This window comes from Drosophila guanche, unplaced genomic scaffold (assembly GCF_900245975.1).
Source record: "Drosophila guanche unplaced genomic scaffold, DGUA_6, whole genome shotgun sequence".
NCBI classification, from domain to species: domain Eukaryota; kingdom Metazoa; phylum Arthropoda; class Insecta; order Diptera; family Drosophilidae; genus Drosophila; species Drosophila guanche.
Window position 1 is genome coordinate 524109 of NW_022995749.1, and position 20137 is coordinate 544245.

Consider the following 20137-nt stretch of genomic DNA (forward strand, 5'->3'; position numbering starts at 1 on the left):
CAATTCATTTAAATGAAATGCACTCAACCTGAAATGCAGCAGAAGCGAGTGCTGGTGGGGCAGTGGAAACCGATTAGCGGTTCAACTGAAATGCGTTCGTAATTGGTCAAAAAGGAGCTGCTGGTCGTGGAGGGCCCTGATGGGATTTTGTGGTCATTAAACTTTAGTTTAAGTTTAGCACTTTGGAGTGCTGCAGCTGCCCCTTGCCCCACTATTGAAGTTCACTCGGTTGTGTCCATCTGTTAGGTGGCAAAGTTAATGAGATTAGGATGCGCTGACTGGTTGGAAGACCTGGCCGAGCGCCTCTCAACGGTTTTGACGTCTGTCTGGGACTGGCCACAATCCCAAAGGCAGAGACGGTAGGGCAACCCCTTAATCATCATCAGTGCATAAATCAATTGTATTAATAAATTAACAGACGTTGCCTGTTTGGTTCTGTTTGCTGCTGTACGAGTTGTACATGCAGTGAGGAGGCTCCTGCCACCATCCTCCTGCCTCCATCTTGCCTCAATGGTGCCGGCAACTGTTCGGTTGTAATATCTCAATTAATTATTTGTGTGCGGTCAATGTGTGTGTGTTCGCCAGTGTATTGGTATAGAAGCGGATGTGCGGCCATACTGCCATAATGTTGCCTGCCACATTTTAATTACTCATTAATGTGTGCACACCGCTGCCAGCACTGCCCCAGCCCCCAAAAAGTTGTACGTACTAACGTTTTGTTCTCTGCGGTTTTACAAATGTGATAACATCAACTGAAAACAAAAACAAACAACTAAAAATTAAAATACAAAAATAACAAATTAAACGAAAGCAAAACCTGTGAAAAGTGGGGGAAACATAGGAAACGAATTGCTGGCACCCTTCAAAAATTGGGAAGTTGCAATCAAAATGCGCTTTATATTTTTACAGATTTTATAAAAATGATTTAAAGTATAAATAAATAAGATAAAATAAGTCTAGAATGAATCGAGACATTACCCATTAATATTTGTCATTAAATTTTAAACAATTTGAAACCTTTGGCAGGAAATACATTTGCCAAAACCAATGACCAAACATGGGCAAAGGCTAGTTCAAACCAAGCCGCAAATGCCCAACGGTATAATACTATTTAAATATGTTTTTAACTTTTACTGCCACTCTGGGGCCCCTAACAACAACAGGGGCAACAGCAAGGTGGCGTTTTAACTGATGTTAAGCAAATGTACGCCGAAAAGAAATTACAATAAATTAAATAATTAATGTAACTCGTTGTTGGAAATTGTGAGGGCTGAGCAGGGCCAGTGGCAGTTGCAGGGAGAGGTGTCATGCATGTGAACTGCATGTTAATAGTGACGGTGGAACACAACGAGAACGACAACGACAACGACAACGACAACGTCGACATGGAAACTAATTAAAATTAATACACCAATAAAGCAATTTTGATCAATAAAGACACCACAATGCCACACAGCAAACAATGTGCACATATTTGTATCCTGTGGTTAGGACTATTCTCTCATGGTCTGCCACTCTCCACAACGGAATGTCGAATTCCGTTGCATTTCAAATATTTCAGCTTCGTGGCATTCAGAATTATGCAAGGCAAAACATTTTTGGGCGAGGAAATGGCAAGAGGAATTCCACATATCGTGTACTCGATGTGAATACAGACGAGTACGAGCACACGTGCCAAGGATCTTCATTATTTTTTAACACACTTTTTAATGATTTTTCATTCTCCGTTACGTGGGGCCAGACAAATAGTTTTGGGTCGGAGCAAAATGTATATTCCACTTTTTATAAATTTCCTCGTCTCTTTTTTTTTGTGTTTCGAACTTTCGAAGCCCGAACCGCCACTGTTTGTTTGCATTGGTAATGAGTTTACTTTGGCTGTAAGTTGCGCAAACAGACCGCCGGCTCACCTCGGCCTGGCTCTGGGGCCGCACCCACATATACAGAGCGAGAGAGACAGCCGGGGAGGAGCCCCCAAAAGCACCAAAAATGGCTATGGGCCACATGAACGGACTTTAGAGGAGCGGAAACAGCACCAGGGCCGGGTGGCAAAACCACTGGAATGTGGAGGCATCCCAGAACTTGTGCATTAAACTTTCGTTTTATTGTAAAGTTCTGTCAACAAAAATCTTTTGCGCCCGCACAAATGCTCGTACTCTGCCTGCCACATGTGTTTTTAGTTATTTGGATGTTCCTGCAAATTGCTTTGCTCCCTAACTTTGATAAATATCAAAATTTTAATTAGTATTAAAATATAAAAAGTCCAATGTACAAATATGAAGCACAACTCCTGTAGTGTCCTGTCCAGGAAGGTTCTCTCTCATGGATTACAGGGGTATGCTGGACCAGGCATTAGGCATCCATAATGAAGTTGCAGAACGATCTCAAAGTATTTCTTCCATATCTTTGGGGCTTTATCGGGAGTGTTCTGGATTCCTGGGTATCTTCTAGTCGAACTGTTGACTTTTCCGGCTGAACACACGTACATTTCTCTCTCACATTTAATGACCGCTCGTGAGAGTCAGCGAAATTTTTGTTATGGCTCGCGGCCCTTCAAAGTGGACTTTAAAAATGAAAAACAAAGGTGAAATGAAATGAAATAAATCAAGACAGCAAGGGTGCCTTGTTGTTTGGCTTATCAAAAAAAGCAGAACAGGGCTCTCATCGGTTGTGGTCTTCGGTTAAACATGGGAACCCATAACACATCGTGATAAGCATGGTCAGGTGCAGGGACACGGCTCCAGCCATCGCGATAAGCATCAGGCGCCGGCACATAAATCACTTTACAAAGGAGCCGTGGCAATCTGCATCTATTTGATGCCTGAGACGTCCCTGATGCGGATATCAATTCATTAAATGATGTGAAACTCAATGAAATTAGCGAGTCAGAGTCGGTGTTGACAAGCCGTCGTTAAGTAGACCATTACCAGGACACTCCAGCTCAAAAGGAACTTCAAACAGTGCTCGGCCATAGAGGAGGCACGGACACGAGGGCACGGTGGCACGGGGGCACGGGGGCAAAGGCGACTATGAAAACAAAATCCGCCACTAAGTAGCGGGTACTTATGACATAATAGCTTTCAGTCAAACACTGGTTCAAAAGCTAAAGTTTCTTTTGAATGGCAACAATACTCGTACTATAAATAACTTTGAATGGTTTTGTTCTTGGAAAAAAGCAACTTTTTATTGAAAATGAACTAGCATTAACAAGCGAAGGAAATGCAAATTGACAAGGGAAGATAACAATTATAGAAATAACATATGGTTTTCGTGTGCATATTAATTTGTGTTTTAATCAGCCAGGCGGTTCATGGTAGAATAATAAATCTGTCAACAAAATGTAACAAATAAACAAATTATTTATTACATCATTTAGAGCCAATAAATAATTATATTTTATTTAATCTTAGGAATTAATTAGCAGTCAATGTATAGTTGGAATGGGCTTTAATATTATATATAGTTAAATGATTCGTTATCTACTATTTCTTCTAAATTGTACAACAAATTACAGCCTTAAGAATATATTGATAGTAGATTCCTTTGTGATCTATGGAAGGCTGAAATATTCTATTAGACCTATTGTTATATGCTGTTTGCCCACCACTGTGCCCATCAAGACACGGCCCCTGTCATTATTCACCTTACCTGTGCCTGCTTCCTGGTGCTGCTTTTCCTTTTAGCCATATTAATGTGGAGTATGTGCTTCTGTGTGTGTGTGTGTGTGTGTGTGTGGTTGTGGAACATTTTAGGTAAATTAAAAAATAACATTATTATTATTTTGATAGAAAAGTTGACGGGGGTTCTTCGTCCACTTGTTTGTGCATGTCAATCTCTGTCTGTTTACTTGGCCAAAACCCAGAATAATAACCTTAAACGAATCTTGTTAATAGTGAAATAATTTGGAGTCGCTAATTTGGTTAAAAGCAAGGACCACTTATGAGCTGCAAAGCAGGGAGGTGGCAAAGTGTTTCATTTCAATGAGCCAAGAGGCCAAGCAGCCAACGCTTGGTCCTGTTTGATCTGCATTAGCGTGTCCGAATGTGTCTGAATATTTCCAATCAGCGTCTGGTCATATATCATCATCAATTGTAGCCGCTCGAGAGGCTGGGCTGGGCAGGTGGTGGTCTTGATCATTGACTTTGACGCCCTTTAGCCACCAGTATGCTGTTAACCCAGACCCACAGCCAGACCCGAACCCCATCTGTAAATCCGGGGCGTTGAGCTGACAGTGACAAAGCAAATGTCAAATTAATTTGATTCCTTACTTAAGGCCCAACACCACCTATCTCCACATCCGTCTGCCCTATCTATATCTATATCTTCATCTCCATCGGGGAATAGACAGTAGACAGGTGCCGCACTGGGGGAAGGTGCAACTTCAAAAGGCGCAAAGTGTCAAGCTATTTAACACGAAGTCGGAGGAGAAGGAAACGTGGCTCACATCCATCGTCAGAGGCAGTCGTCATACAGGCAGCTGGTCACCTGGAATGCTGACTGTCAATTTCATTTACGTTTTCAATCGATTTATTGTGCACGACCACAGTCCACCCAGCCCGGTGCACGCCCCCCACATACGCACACAGCCACACACAGACCCGACCCCGGCGCACAGACACTCAAAGGCAATATTGGTCAGATTTTTGACAGCACAAATTGAATTTGGCTTTTGCTGCTGCCTTTTCGGTTGCGCCAGGACAACAAAAAAGAACCAAAGTGAAATGTTGTGTGCCTCCAACGCCTCCAAATGGCAGCGAGGGTGTGGCCCGGCTGTCAAGGTGTGAACACATTTGGCTTTTGTTTGCCGCCTGCCACACAACGCAGCAACGATTTGTCTCACTTTTTTGATCGATTGTTTATCTCCACCCACGGGTCCCCTTGGGGTGGGCAGCAGTCCTGACAGTCGGCTGACCGCACACATATTTGTCATACTTTTATTGTGCCTCCTCGATGGGGATTTGTTTTCCTAGCAAGAAATCTGAAAAATCAAGAAAAGCCTGACACGCACGAATCTCTTATGTTTCTTATACACTTTTACTCTGGGACGGGTTGTAAGGGAGAGCATTTTCCAGCGGGAAAAGAGAGCAACTTACCGATGAAAACATCCCACTAGAGCTTATTTCCATTAATTGTTGGCGCTTTTTCAATGTAAACAAAGCAAAACAGCTGCTTGAGCAGTGTAACCGTACGGCGTGCTGTGCACTCCTTTGGTCACACTATGACCAGCTGGCTTCTGTTTTTTCAGTATTAACTCTATGGGTGCAGCCTCTCTGTTGCCTGTGCAGAAATATTTTGGATGCAATTTCTACGAAACTTGTTATGGGAAAAGGCCCTGTGGACATTGCGTCTCCCAAGGCAGTGGTGAGAGGCTGTGGCTGCCGCTTGTGGTCCCAGTGAGTGGACGCTGCTGGACGCAGAGATCGGTTGTCGAAACGAAAACGCTTTTCACCACCAATAGTATCGATAGTGAGAACAATGGCAACTTTAACAAATAGAATAAAATCTTTATTTTGCTTTTATTTTCACACCAACAACCTTGTTTGATATTTGTGTATTGATTTAGCTCCGCTTACAGTTCATCTGATTCCGATGTCATCAGCCGCACTTGGGGAAAAACTCGACAGTGTAGCGCATGTAGGTGTCGGATAGCCAGGTGAACTCGGACCAGAAGTCGGGCTTGGTGTACGGCCGCTTGAAGCAGGAGACGAAGCGAGCCATTAGCTTGTTGGCCTGGCTCCTGATCACAATGGCGGCATTCGCATTCCCATTACCGTTGTCAGTCTGCGGCTCCAAGGTCGGCGCGAAGCGGCAGAGCTGGCGTATAGAGTCGACGCCCTCAAAGTTGCGCACCAGCAGGAGCTGGCTAACGGGCATCTGGAGCAGCTGCTCAAAGGCAGCATGCGCCGCCTCGTAGTCCTTGTAGCCGATGGTCAGGCATCGGCGCAACGTGTTGATCTCTTGCACAAATTGGGTCTCCACACGCAAAGAGTTGCTCTGCTTGCGCACTTTATGCACGTAGTCCAATTCGATTTGCCTCTGAGCGCCAACGGGAACGGGCACAGGGCTGATGTCTGCTGGCTTTTTGGGCACATGCACAGCGCCTGGATGCATCTCCTGCCACACATAGTCGACAGCGTCATCGTCGCTGCAGCCCTTTAAGCGCTCGGTCATTAATATCGCCTCGCGAAAATCCTCGTACTCCAGTGCCTCCTTGGTGACAATTATTTTCTTATGCTGATGGTTGTAGGGCCACATCTTTTGGTAGCTAACTCTCATGTAATCGTTTGTGCAAATATATTGAACCAATCCACCGTGTTCCAACTTTTCAAGCAGCGTGGCCGGCCATGGCATGTATCCGGGCTGCTCAGCAAACACGATATCGCCCACCTTGAATTCGTCTGCCAATATATCGAAATCTATCATTGTAAATTGTTAAACTAGAGAGTGCAGTTTGTAGAAGGACCCAACAACTGTTAGAGCGAGATGCCTCTATTGCCTATTAATAGTGATGTGAAAGCATCGATGTTTACATAACGCAATACTTATCGATGTTTACATAACGCAATACTTATCGATGTTTGGGAAAAAGCCCATATTTTATTTATGTACATCTCTGACGGCGAATCGGACAATTGGATTCAACTCAAACTCAGATATCAGTAGAAGTCATATATAATAATGCAAATATTGATTAGATCTTTTCGAACAAACTTGTATAACAGTAACAGTATACAGCTTTGCAAGAGGAGAACCTTTTTTCTCGTATGTTTTTAGATAGTTTAATATGTTAGAAAGACTTTGCAGAAGAACTATTCTCATGTATTATCTTTCTTATAGGAAAAAAATAAAATAAAAATATACCGAAAAGGTAAACTTCTTCTTATATAAATAGGTTTTCACAACAAAGTTAACTCCAATATACTATCCAATAGGATATATTAGGTAAATTTGGGTAAATTTACAAAGAAGTCAGAAAGAATCGAATAAACTTTGTTTGAAATCGCGTCAGGAAAGTCGCAATAAGTAACGACACTGACACTCGATAGTTTCCGATCACTAGTGACTCAAAAATCTAAGAGAATCAAAAGAGCACTGCCATAGAAACACAAGCTGTTCAGAGGGAGATGAAGCTAACAAATAAATATGCGCAAGCCTTTTCGCTTGTGTGTTTGCTTTCAATGTAAAATAAGTAAATAGAAACATGGAAGAGGACATTGCCACTTGATGCGGCTCTCCATAACTTTTTGCCTATGAAGATTTGCTTCTTGCTTAATGGATTATTAAAGTTGAAGTGCGATCTGGCAACGTTTTTCCCATTGATTGCAGCTTGATAGAGTAGGCATAGATTTTTATAAAAGAAGAATAAGAGAAAATAAAATGAAGAGGAAACGATTACACTTTTACTTTCCTAAGTTTTTTAAGACAAAATGTCTAAAAAGTTTAAATATATCCCAGAAGAAAAGAACCCATAATTCATTAAAAAATTTAATAAATGTATTTTAGTGCTGACTTTCTCCAGTTTCCCACCACAAGACACAGCCATTAATACAAAAATTACTTTCAATTTGATTTCAGCTTAAAGACAACTTCCTTGAATGCTGATTTGGTAAGTTTCAACTCATTTGAATATCGTTTCAAGTTTTTTATGGCCTCAAGTACACACATTTCCCTCAAGATGATCACTTAATCTGGACTCGGTGTCCCCCCCCCACCGCCCGGAACATAAATCTGTGCGTTTATGGAAAATTTTAAATGTCATTATTCTGTGGGAGGACAAGTGCTGGCGAGGGGGAAATGTCTCTTGAGTGGACTCTTTGTTTGGGCTATAAATGGCATCGTTTTAATGTGGTTGTCGTGGTCTGTCCTAGCTTCTGGCCACATAATGGGACACACACATTGGACAAATGGCCATGCAACATGTGGTGGCTGTGAGTGCGTCTACTTGTGGCATCTTCTTGGGCCTGGTGCCCTCTTCTAATTTGATTTATATTTATAAAGTTGCAATCATTTACTTTCGATTGCCGGGGTAATAATAAAGCGTCGTTACATTTAAATAATGACCAAGTTGGCGTCGGTTAATGGTTATGAAAATTCAATTATAACCCCAGGCCGCACACAATGATGGTTGCCTCCTTAATTCGCCACAGCTACTTGCCACTCCCTGGCTCCCAGACACTCGGCGTCTGGCCGCCACTTGGCAGTCTTCCCCCGTGGCCTCACTCCACTCCAAGGAGGCACATAAAACACGTGGCAAGATTAATTGTAGCCGGCTGTCGTACATTACAATGCGTATACGCGGTGTTGTACATGTGTAAATAACGGACAACCCCTGCCACAATGCCACTGCCTGTTGCCTCTCTCTCACTCTCTCTCTCTCTGTGTGGCACTGGGCGACTGCTTTTTTGGTCATCATATTTAATTCAGGCATAAATTTTTGCACGCATATAAAAAAGGAGACCGGGACAGAAGGAAGTAAAAAAGAATTAATACGTTTCGGTTAATTTATGTGGCCAGGGGAGGGTGCACCCCGTGCACCGGGTAGCCGTTGACTGCCAAGGGTAGGCATGAAAAATAACCCAAGCTGGACGCAAACCAATGAGCCACAAACGACCGTGACGGAACGGACCAGGCCCTGGACTGTTGTTGCTTCTGCTGCCTGCACGACGAGCACGAGGACGATGGTTGGATGATGATGATGATGATGATGATGATGATGATAATGTTGATGATTTCCACGGCTTTTGTCTCGTCACCCTTTTTGGCCCTGGCACTGGTCCTAGCCCTGTCTCCAGCTCGGACTCTGTCTCCACCTCTTGGTACTCGGACCGGGTCCTGTCTCTCCTGGCGCCATTTGGCTGCCTTTTGTTATGTTCCCCGTGCAGTGTTCGGGGTAATTACCAATGTATGAGCCTCGGAGGGGGGACAGGTGCAGCTTTGTTATGCGCGCAGCCTGGGTGGCGTTTTTAATTTGTCATCATTTTGCCATAGACTTCCCACCCTGCCCAACTGCCCAACTGCCCAACTTGCCCGCTAATTAGCTAGACCAGACCACCACAACACCCACGAAAAACAGAGGCTATAAAACACTCACCAGCCTTAGCGACTTCCATGGCACAGCAGCGATCAAGACTTTGCGAACAACTGAGTCGGACTTGGGGCTAGAGCTGGGGCTGTGGCTGTGGCTGTGGCCTGTCGCTGCTGAATAACAATTCCTGCGAACAAATGCGTTTCTCAGTCTAAACAAACGCCAAGAGGAGGGTAGAGAACTTTGTTTATTTACGTTCGAATTTGCCACTGGGCTTCGGGTTTCTTTTTATTGAATGCACAAGCTGCCGCTGGCCGCTCTGTCAGCACTCTCTTGTTTAATCATCACTACCGGAAGACCTAAACCATAATCTCGTTGATAAACTTCACACATGGCGAACAATCACTTTATTTTTTTAGCCAATAAACCCAAAAACCGACAGCCGACAGCCGACAACCGGCAAACCAGCACCTACAACACCAAAGGGAAATGCCGCTGAACAACTCAGCAGAAATGGCGGAGCAGGGAGCTACTTACTTCCACATACACATCATCAACTGCAGCAACACCGAACACTGAGCACCGAAACCACATAAATCAATGCCTGAGGGCAGAGTCCTGGCCAAAATATCTGTGTGCTGTCTGGAACCCAACTCTCTTTGGATTCCGACCCATTTCCTATTGCTGTGACAGAAATTGCAAAATATTTGATTTGTTCTTATTTAATTTGAAGCATTTTCGGGTGCCGCACGCACCGACGTTGCCAAAGGCGAGGCCCCAAAACCGCAGGCCACACAAAGCTAGATACATGGATACATGTGCAGACTCCTCCATTGATTGGCATACGATTGCCAGCAGAGGACAGGCCAAAAGCCGAGACCGAGTCATAGTCAGAGTCAGAGTCAGAGACTGAGCCAAAGTCCCCTCCTGAGTGCGTTTTCGAGAGATGTCAGCCTACCCTTTAGACGTCATCATTGATGCCTGATGAATTGAGTCAGCTCGGTGGGGCACAGGGGCACGGGAGACACTGCGGAGACGGTGATGAGAGTGAGGCTGGTGAAGCTCTGGCCATGTTCATGTTCAATTAGTGCAACGGCACTGCACTTTGTCCATATAAAATGCCTGCGAGTCTAATTAATTACTACACGAGACAGATACAGCAACACATTGAGAAAGGGGGCATCGCATCTCTGTCGGTCGAAAACCGCAGCCTGCCATCCATCTGTCTATCCGTGTATCCTGTGACTGATTTCAATGGAACCAGCAGCAAGAGCAGCAGCAGCTGCAGCTGCATTATTAGGCCATGTCCATGTCCGGCATTGGTTTCTCTTGCCCATCGGGGCACCCAACTAATAGCGAAATAGCATCTAAAGGCTCCACCCAAACCCCAATCCCCCAACCACGAAAATAAAGCAGATCAAATTTGTATTTTGACTAGCGGCTAAATATTTGCCATTGAATTTCAGAGCATGTCGTTGGCTGCGATTATAATCAAGGGGCTGCTGCTGGCTTGAAAAGGAAATTCATACCCCACTATCACAGCAGCAGTGATGCATCCATCATGTACCGCTCAGCAATCAATTTTAGTTGCAATTTTATGTACATAAAATGCCCGAAACTTTAGATACTCTCCCACAGATTGGCACTGGCATGTGTAGCCACCCTTTGGGAAGAGGGGTAGATAAAGTAGAAAATTGTTGCAGCCAATTTGCATATTGAATTACATTCATTGTTGATGCTTGCGTGCGTTTAATCCAGCTGTACCTCTGGCATCCCGCATCTGCCCCATCACCCACTGCCCGCCTTTTATGTCAAACAAAAACCGCTGTCATATGTGTGGCTGGAAGGCTGAAACTGGGACTGCCGCTGGTACTGGGAGGCCTGCCAAAGAGTTGTCATTGTCCCACACGCAGCAGCTCCTTTAGTTATTTATTTTCACAACATATTCTCCCCTCTACCCGCTGAGTCTTCTTTTTTTTTTGACGCTTTTGAGTGACGCTGACAATGCTGGCAATTGGCAGCCGCCACATGCCAAGTCAGCAGAGGCTATAAAATATTCAGTTATGGCAACAAAGGGCCACAAAATGCGAGCAGCACTCTTCTGCCATCTGGTGTATTCTTTTTTTTTTTTGGCTGATGCCTGACTGATGTACTCTCCTTCCTATACAAAATGTTGCCTCTTCTACTTTTGGCCTCAATTTGGCATGCAAATAAATTGGCTGAAAATGCAAGTAACTATTGTCCAAGTAAGTAAGGGTTGGGGAGTCTCCCCTGAGAATTTACAATGTTTACTGCACTGAGTGGAATTAAATGAAAGTACAAACAGAATGCACAATTAGGGGCCATACAAAACAAACCAAAAAATATTCCATAGAAATTGAACACCGAAATTGGGTCTTACTACTGATGAGGATCATTATTTGTATTCTCGTTATTTTTGGAAAATATTTTCCTTGCAAACATACTCGCAATTTGGGAATTGTTTGAGGAAGCTTAGACTATGATGCATTTTAGGTTCTTGCCTTGCATAACTTTACGGTTTAAAAGAGTCGATACAAAAACAAAGAACAACGAGTGGTTTGTGTGTTTGTTACTCGATTTCCATAGGGGTTTTCGACAGAGAAGCGAATTAAATAACCTATTTATATTGGGCGTTAATCTGTTAATTGCCTTTCCGGCATGTCTCTCGAATAGTTTACGCTCTCATTCTTTTCTTTTGACATCGCTGCATTTTAATTACATCTGGATAATCACCTAAAAGATTACAACATTTCCTGAATTTATCAAATTGACTTCAGTTGAGGACCATTAACACAGCCACATGAATCTTCCCACTCTCAGACTTGCAGCCAGCTAATTGCATTACATAAAGTACTTAACTCATAAACATTTCTCCACATATCCATTAAAAAACTTAACTTTTCCGACACCAAGCGAAATCTTTCGACTGAAATGAAATTACATCAAGTTGTTGCTGGGCCCGAACTTGGGTGCTTGGGTGATAATGAAGCCAATTTGCCAATGAGAGCAAAATGCTAAAACAATTAAGATTCAATTTGAAAGTTCTTCAAGCTGCACTTTTCCTGGTGCCTCTCGGCCAGAGTGACAATTTGAGCTCGTGCCGAGAAGGGGCCAGTACTGGATCATCGGTGGTGTTCCTGTTCATGTCCATGACCAGGCAGGGTCGGTTCTGTTCGGTTCGGGTTAAGACCATTTGGCCAAAAAGCATTACAAGGATTTAATTTAAAAGTTTGCAACACTTGGCTGACTGGCTGACTGGCTGGCTGGCAACAGAGCCGAGGGGGAGAGTGGGTGTGGCAGATGGGGCAATTAAAGCACATGCAGCAAATGCAATTTTTTAACTTAATCTAGAAAACGATTCGGTGAATGAATTGCCTTTTTGGCCAGCCAACATATACATGGGAATTTTGTTGTATTTTTTTAATTTGAGTTGCAGCAAAAGGAGTGAGAGGGAGAGTGCAGAGAAGTGCAGCCTCTGTTGCTACTGCGAAAAGTTTCGGATATGAAGCACATTAATTAGAAGCTGCCACGCTCGGCAGACACGCGTCCAGGTGCCTAAAAAGTTATCCAACGTGCAACATGTTTCGGTGGAGGAGCCAAAAGTTTCTCAGTTCTCGGTTCCCGGTTCTCGGTTCTCGGTTTGTGTGTTGCATTTGAGTTTGACTTGAAGTTGAAAGTTGATTTTTCTCTCTATACTTATGCTACATATAGGCACTTTTTGCTTTTAATTAAGACCGCCGTCATGCGCCATGCACTTAAGTCCTGTGCGAGCTGAAGGTAGCTGCTGCTGCACTCTGTCCGCCAGCATCATTAGCAGTCGCTGCCTGACTGCCTGACTGCCTGACTGCCTGAGCGCCGACAAGGTGTTAACTTTTAAACGTAACATTTAATTTTCGCTAAAAGAGCAAATATAAAACATATGCACAGACAGCGCAGGGCGGTTGGGGCTGTGGGGAGTTTTTGTCCTGTTATAAATAAAGTAATCTTCACGCACGTAATTCAAATGTGGCGGATGGGCGTGTCTGGGCCGGGCGTTGCGTCTCATTTAGCGCACGTAACCAAATAATGACCCCAAATGATGCTCCTGCCTGATGACCCACGCCGCGGCAGACAGAGAGGCACAAACTAGGGACGCAATGGCAGACATTACGACTATCAGATACCCAGCAGACCAGAGGTAAACTCTTCATTCTCCGACTGTAATCATGAGCACAACGGAAACGCACTAATTCGACTGCTGTTTTATCTACTTAAGATTATGATTACCGGAAGCTTTCTTCTTGGTTTATGCTACCGCTTAGCTGTCCAGATGCCATGTAATTTTTGTGCGGCTGTCACATACCTTTCGGCGCGCCCAACATACCCTTTTGAGCCGCTGCGTGTACCGTGTGGAAAAAGTAAACTGCGTGCGTATTGTAAATAAAATAAAATGTAACGAAACGAAACGAAACGAAGCGAAATGTTTTATCAACGTGCCGAAGCGCACTAAACAGGAGCACCCCACTCCCATCCCCCAGAGCTGTCCAACTGACAGATGGTTACGCTGACCAAAGTGTGGGGGTTGCGGGCATCCCCGCCCCGCCCCCCCTCCGCTATCACAGGCCTTTGTCTCCCTTTTGCTGATTATCGCTTCTCGTTCATGTGATATTTGTTGTTGTAATTGTTTTGGGAGGAGTGTGGAGTGTGGAGTGGGCGAAACAGGAAGATAGATTGCAATTGCCACAGGCCATTACCGAATGCGGTGTAGAGTGGGTTCTGGGCAGAGGAGCACACAAATTTCTTGTCATTAAATTAAAAATAAACGACAATATTTTATGCGCCTATAAATATGCAGCACAGAAACACACACCGACAAAACGCCTGTCTCGTAACAGGGAAAGCGAGCAGCTGTTGGAATTTATTTATGCCATTTGTTGCTGCAGTAGTTACACTTTTAATGTCTTCCTTATGCGTGGATGAAGCGAGGGACGAGCTCCAACTGCACACAGGTGTGGCTCTTCGAAGGAGTTTACAAGCTAGAAAGATGCCTAAGCCGTTTGTAAGAAGAATTTATATCTGCTAGATGCATGCTGGGGAGGCTGCTCTACTCTGCTGGCGAGTCGTAAATAATGATTAGGCAATTGGCAGAAGGCTTAGCAAATTGACATTTGCAATTGCATCGTAGAGCCACGCCTTTTAGATCGGAAATATGTTTTTTCAGCATTTAAAGCTGTTCATTTTTGGTCCAGATACAAAATAAAATCTGCTATAATTCGTTTTGTGCTTGGAAGCAACTAATTTGCATCTCAAATAAGTTTCCTGAAGACATTTTAAGCCTCCCGCAGATACTTTATAATTATTGTCCCTGAAGAGCTGTAGATATATTTGCAATTTCCACCGATAGATACTTTTACATTCGTTTCCAACAAAAATATTTACAGATTTCACACATTTTTCGGAATTTCTCTCAACTCTTTTCGCATCTCACAGCTGCTCCTTTTGCGATAATCTCTCAAACAACTCCCAGACCCATTCTCACATTTCAATTTGCAAAGACTTCTTGGCATTCAGCCCCTGAAATCCCACAGCTAACATGTCTCAGATGCTGCCTTTTCGATTCGATTCTTCGACTCCCCATTTGGATACAGATACGCAGATACATTCGTAGATACACGTGTGCGTGTCCATCTGAGCAGATACTTGTGCAGCTTCTGCAACGCCACCCATTGATAAAAGTTCAATAAATAAAGCTCAAAATGAAAATAAATCTTCTCATGGGTCTTTACAATGCAATCCTAATGCTACACCTTCTTCTGCACCTGCTCCTTGTATCTGCAGCCGGGCAGCCTGGAAGGGCTTCTGCTCCTCCTCCTCCTCGTCGTGCAGCTGCAGCTGCTGCTGCTCCGCCGGCTCGTTCCATGGCTGGGTCACGGCAGTGCCCCAAATCAAGTAGATCACATTGCCAGCAAAGAGGACGACAGCCGCCAGGCTGAAGACCAGCTGCCACTCGCTGCGCTGTGTGGCATCCGTGACCAGCACGCCCACGACGAGGGGCGTGCAGAGGGCCACCAGGTTGGTGAAGGTGCTCAGGATGCCGGCGAGGATGCCGGCATGATTCGGCGACAGGTCAATCGTGTTGAGTTCGCTGCCAATTGTCGCCGCACTGCTCACGCCCACGCTCAGCGTGACGAGCAGCAGCGCCAGCGACTTTTGCTCCACGCCCACGAAGCCCACCGCCAGCATAATGGAGGCGGGCGCCCACAGGGCAATGCTGTTGTATGTCTTCCTCAGCGCCGTCAGACTGAGGCACTTGTACTGCAGCAGGGTGTCCGCCACGATCAAGTACACGTAGCACATGGCCCACATGAGCAGGAAGGGCAGCGCGGAGAACACCGCATTGCTGGTCATCTCCAGGCGCAGGACTCCGCTCAGATACGCCGGCAACTCCGCCTGCATGGTGGCCAGGCCCCAAGTGTCCGCACAGCGGGCACACAGCAGCGCATAGAACGGTGCCGAGGTGAAGATGCCACGCCAGGGTATGGCCCGCCTGCGCTCCCGCTTCTTGGAGCTCAGCTGCATCTGCAGATCGCCCATGATGTACTCCTTCTCGGCGGCGCCAATGAAGCGAGCCTCGCTGGCCCGGTTGGCGCCCAGCAGCAGCCACAGCAGGCACCAGCAGAGGGCCAGGCCCGAGGAGGCATAACTGATGCCCGGCCAGCCCAGCGGCGAACTGGCTATCGTCCCCGCCGCATACATGGCCAGCACATTGCCACAGTCGAAGCCCGTGTAGGCGAAGGCGCCGAGACGCGTTCGTTCCGCCTCGGGTGCCCAGTTGGCCAAATGCTGGTGGATGCAGGGCCACGTCACCTGACACAGTCCCTGGAGCAGACGGATCAGGCAGAAGGCCTGCCAGCCCGCCGCATAGATGCTGTGCGGTGTCGCCGCACTGAGCAGCGCCGAGCCCAGGGTGCCCAGGAGGAGGACGGCCTTCGAGCCGAAGCGCTTGCACAGGTAGCCGGCGGGGAACTGGGCCAGTGTGGAGCCCCAGTAGAAGCTGGACAGGATGTAGGACTTCTCAGACTCCGTCCAGTTGTAGTACTGCAATGGGGGATGTGGTGGATGTGAGAGATGGTGCATACGGTGGCTGCTTCGCTTACCCACGGGCGTGTCCTCATTGATCGATGTCGCATTGGTCATGGCCACCACAGTCACACCCACATTCAGCTGGAGAATTGTGTTGGCCGCCAGTCCAATAAACAGCAGCGCAGCCTGCAAGTGCCTCAGTCCCAGGCGGGGCACTGTCCACGGGTTGGGAAGAGCGTTAATCAAGTGGATTCACATTTTGTGGACTCTCACTCACCCTTTTCGAGATCCTCCTCCATGTCGGCTGGCTCTGGATTTCTAGACTTAAATGTGATTCAGATTTCAGGCCACGTTGGCAGTGCTTAAATTTGCATTTGGCTATCACTTTGGCAGCTGCAAGGTATATCCAAATGTATGTGTTTTGGGTTATTTATGGTACATTTTATATCCAACAAAATCTGCTTAGGCTGGTGTTTGGCAGCCTCAAAGGGGTGCAAGTATTTCTTCAGTAAAAACTTCAATTTCAATCAACATTAACTGCCACAACACATATCGAGGCGTCAATTGAAGTTGCCTCGATTGAAATCACGACCCCTTTTAAAAAGTTTATCTGCAGATCACTTAAGAATCTTTGTCATCAATTTTGTTCAAAAAGTATACAACTTCTCCATTAAAAAAAGTGCTGAAGTGGCGACAATTTCTACCCAGAGTTCATGCCACATTCCGCGTGCAATAATAAACCAAAGATCTCGAGTAAAAAATGGGTTTTGTGTTCATACCAAATCTGCTACAATTTTTTGTTGATCTGCTCATGTTCTGTGGGAGAGGAGAGCACATTGTAGATACTCGTACAGATGTGTGCTGAAGCGTAGCATTCATGCCAACGATGAAACTGAACTTTTGTTTTCAGTTTAGTCAAAGCGTTGAGGTCATTCCAAAAGGGCCTTAACATAGGTGAAGCAGAGAGGGGCCCAGAGACGAGCATAACTAATCAGATTGATGGAAGAGGTTTCCATCCGTATTGGGGCACTGCAGCTCCAATATTTTTGCTTGTGCAGAATTGTTGGCCAAAAGTTCAACTGCAGAACTGAGAGGAGATTTCGATGTTGATGCTGTTGCTGTTGCCTCTGTTGCACTTTGTCTGGACAAACAGACACAAACAAACAGATGGCAAAAACACAGTGAGCCCTTCATCTGGATATTGCTGCCATGAAATTCTCTTGTTTGTTATTTTAGATATTTTGTGGGTTTGTTATTTCTCCCAATTTTTCGTTGTGTTTGCTCCGATTCCCAGCAGGTTCTGGGCTCCGAATCTGAGTCTGGATCTGACGCGGGCTTTGGGTTCCTCTGGTGCCAGCCAGAGTTCCAGTCGCTCTCAGTTATACTCGTGTGCAAATTTTCTCGACAATACGCAACGTGGCAGCAACAAAAACAAGCAAGAAAACAAAAACAGAACAAGATGTAAGCTGCAGATAGGAAAAAATAAACAAAACGGTGAAAAAGCGAGAGAGCGGGTAAAAAAAGTGAATTAAAATCTCAGCCTTTACAATTGTATCTGTGCAGCCAACAAGATACTATTCACACACGCACCCACACACACTCTTTTTCAATTGTTCTAATAGTTGGCAACGTGTGGACGACTGCCAATCGGCACAGGCGCCCCAAAAACAGGGGGCGGTGGGAGGTGCGTTTGTCCACCTTTAATGCCGAATCCAACAAAAATAGTAACAGTGTTTCGACTAGCAGATGACCTGTAAAAGGGTTGAATATAAAGACAAAAATATTACCGGTAGCAGCACTTTTTTTCTTTCCTTTCTAAGTACAAATTGTTGCCAACTTTGCCATTTTATCGGGTTTTTTTCTAGCCAAAGACATAATCGTTTTTGCCTTAGTTTTGATGAGCTTTTTATCTTATCTCAGTGAAAATTGTCGCAAAGATAGACAATCGATACGTGTGTACATTTTTATAAGTATTTGAAATTTGTGGACTATAAATTGACCTCTCTTTATGTCTTTACATATGATTTGTTTCTGCATTAGATATTTTTGTTGTTGTTATAATGTTACTAAATGTTTGTACAAAATGTCGCATCCAGCACACCCTCCCACCTGTTGAATACCCTGTAGAGAAAACAATCAATGCAATGTGTTCTGTCTTTGTGTCCTTGGAGTAAAAGGCCTATCCTATACTTTTTGGGACCACTGTGCACATATTTGCACAATCGAATGTTTTGTTTGCATTTTAGTTCACATTTTGCAAATGTGCCGTTCTTTGCCACAAAAGTATTTGCTGCATTTGTCAGCAGTGGGAGGAGGCATGGGATCCCCACCGATCTTTGAGGGTTCCTCGTTATTGTTGAACATTTTGTGCGAATTTATTAAAAACAAATCGACAAAGCACGCACACAACGCACTCAGACACACAATGCCATTGAGATTGAGTTCGTATTTTTTTTTGTATTTTAGATATTTTTATTCCGTTTTAATTCGGAACATAACCAAGCCAACGCATATACTCGTGGGAATTTCGGCACTTACAGACGCGCCTAAAACAGACACACATAGCCCGACACTCCGACAACATTGTTGATTAGTTATAAATAAATTGGATTCAGATTCAGATACAGATTCATTTTCACTTGTTTGCCATAGTTAACGACGAACCTTCCCTTCCCTTCCTGCCGTCCTAGCACTCTTTTAATTGTACACAATGTATCTTTATTACAATGTTATTTTTGCGTTGTTCTTTTATTTTCTCTTTCTATTAATAACGATTTTTAATTTAGTTTTACTTTGCATGTGGCTCGCGCGCTGCTCGCGATCGTTCTGCTTGTGTGTTGCACGTTTCGGGCGAATGTGAATAGGCGAATGATTCAGTATTCAGTTCTACCATCCGTAATTTGCTACCGAATCAATTCGAGTCGAGTCGTGAGGCGCGTCACGCGTGAGGCCTTACAACAGCAAGATAGATAATAATGTTTGCTGTGGGCTTAAGCGGTTTCTTTTTATCGCAATTACTGTCTTACGTTGGGCCTTTTTGCTTGTATGTATAGCCTCTAAAGACGATACACTCTTCACAGAATGCAGTTTTTTTAAGAATTATCTTAGCTGTGTATGAAATTTAACTTGAAACAGCCCTACACCATGCAAACTGACACAAGCTCCTTGCTACAGCACAAACAAAACACATGATCACGAGCACGTGAGTGCGAGTGTGAGAGAGAGAATTTCAAAGTGCATGGCGGGAAATAGGAAGAATCTTAAATACAATACAATACGTACTTGATTTAAAGAAATACAGTTGACAAAACAATAATTTTAAAATTGAATTTTATTTATATTTATTTATTATTTATTTATAATTTACTAATTCTATAATAAATACTGGACAGCCGAAAGATTTATCAACTCCCTGACCAGAACATTGCCTTGAAGATCTTAAGATTTACTTCCTATTACATTCCATCCCTCCGCTTTACCATTCGATTTTTAGCTAGTCCTCTCTCTCTCTCCGGTAAAGCTCATCCAATGCAACGAAAACATGAGCTACGTACTGAAAAATTTATTGTATTTTACCAAAATACTATTTCAGTTCAAACTCCTTTCCTATTTTTCAAATATGTTTTAGTTCAAGAACATACTGGGCAGGGTATACTAACTCCCTTACTCAATACCCTGCAATCGGTTCCCTTCCAAAGAGAGCGAGAGGGAACAAAATTATAGCATACACTCATACTTGCCGCGCAAAAATGAGCCTCGATCGAGTAAAAAGATGGTGTTTTCCATCCACATGGTATGCCAAGAATTGGGGTGGATTTTAGCTTGCACGCGTTGAATTTTCTGATCTACGTTGCCCGTTGTCCGTTCCCTTTTTAACATTACTTTCTACCCACTGGAGAAAATTTCCCTGACCGGCAAAACTCAGGAGAGAATTTCCCTGACAATAAATTCCCTAACCACAAATTGCCGATTCACAATAAGACGCACAATTCACAATGGGAGCCCAAATCAGCGCGCGCATCAAAATTTGAA

General features: G+C 44.4%; 1 protein-coding gene across 1 annotated transcript; it reads right to left on the bottom strand.

The window, feature by feature from the left end:
• Window positions 1–14767: 14767 nt before the first annotated feature.
• Window positions 14768–18959, bottom strand: LOC117585709 (putative inorganic phosphate cotransporter). The gene is made up of 4 exons (XM_034275346.1): window positions 18898–18959; window positions 16383–16498; window positions 16184–16320; window positions 14768–16120 (listed from the first exon to the last, which is right to left on the bottom strand). Exons 2-4 carry the CDS (start codon window positions 16402–16404, stop codon window positions 14795–14797), a joined length of 1485 nt encoding a protein of 494 aa, XP_034131237.1. The 5' UTR covers window positions 16405–16498; window positions 18898–18959; the 3' UTR covers window positions 14768–14794.
• Window positions 18960–20137: the final 1178 nt, after the last annotated feature.

What these genes read in the sequence shown, in the direction of transcription:
- LOC117585709 (XM_034275346.1), bottom strand. Translation starts at nt 16,404, where the DNA reads ATGGAGGAGGATCTCGAAAAGG. An exon ending in GGAGGAGGATCTCGAAAAGG is followed by an intron (nt 16,321 to 16,382) that starts GTGAGTGAGAGT and finishes ACCCGTGGACAG; the next exon opens with TGCCCCGCCTGGGACTGAGG. An exon ending in CGATCAATGAGGACACGCCC is followed by an intron (nt 16,121 to 16,183) that starts GTGGGTAAGCGA and finishes CCCCCATTGCAG; the next exon opens with TACTACAACTGGACGGAGTC.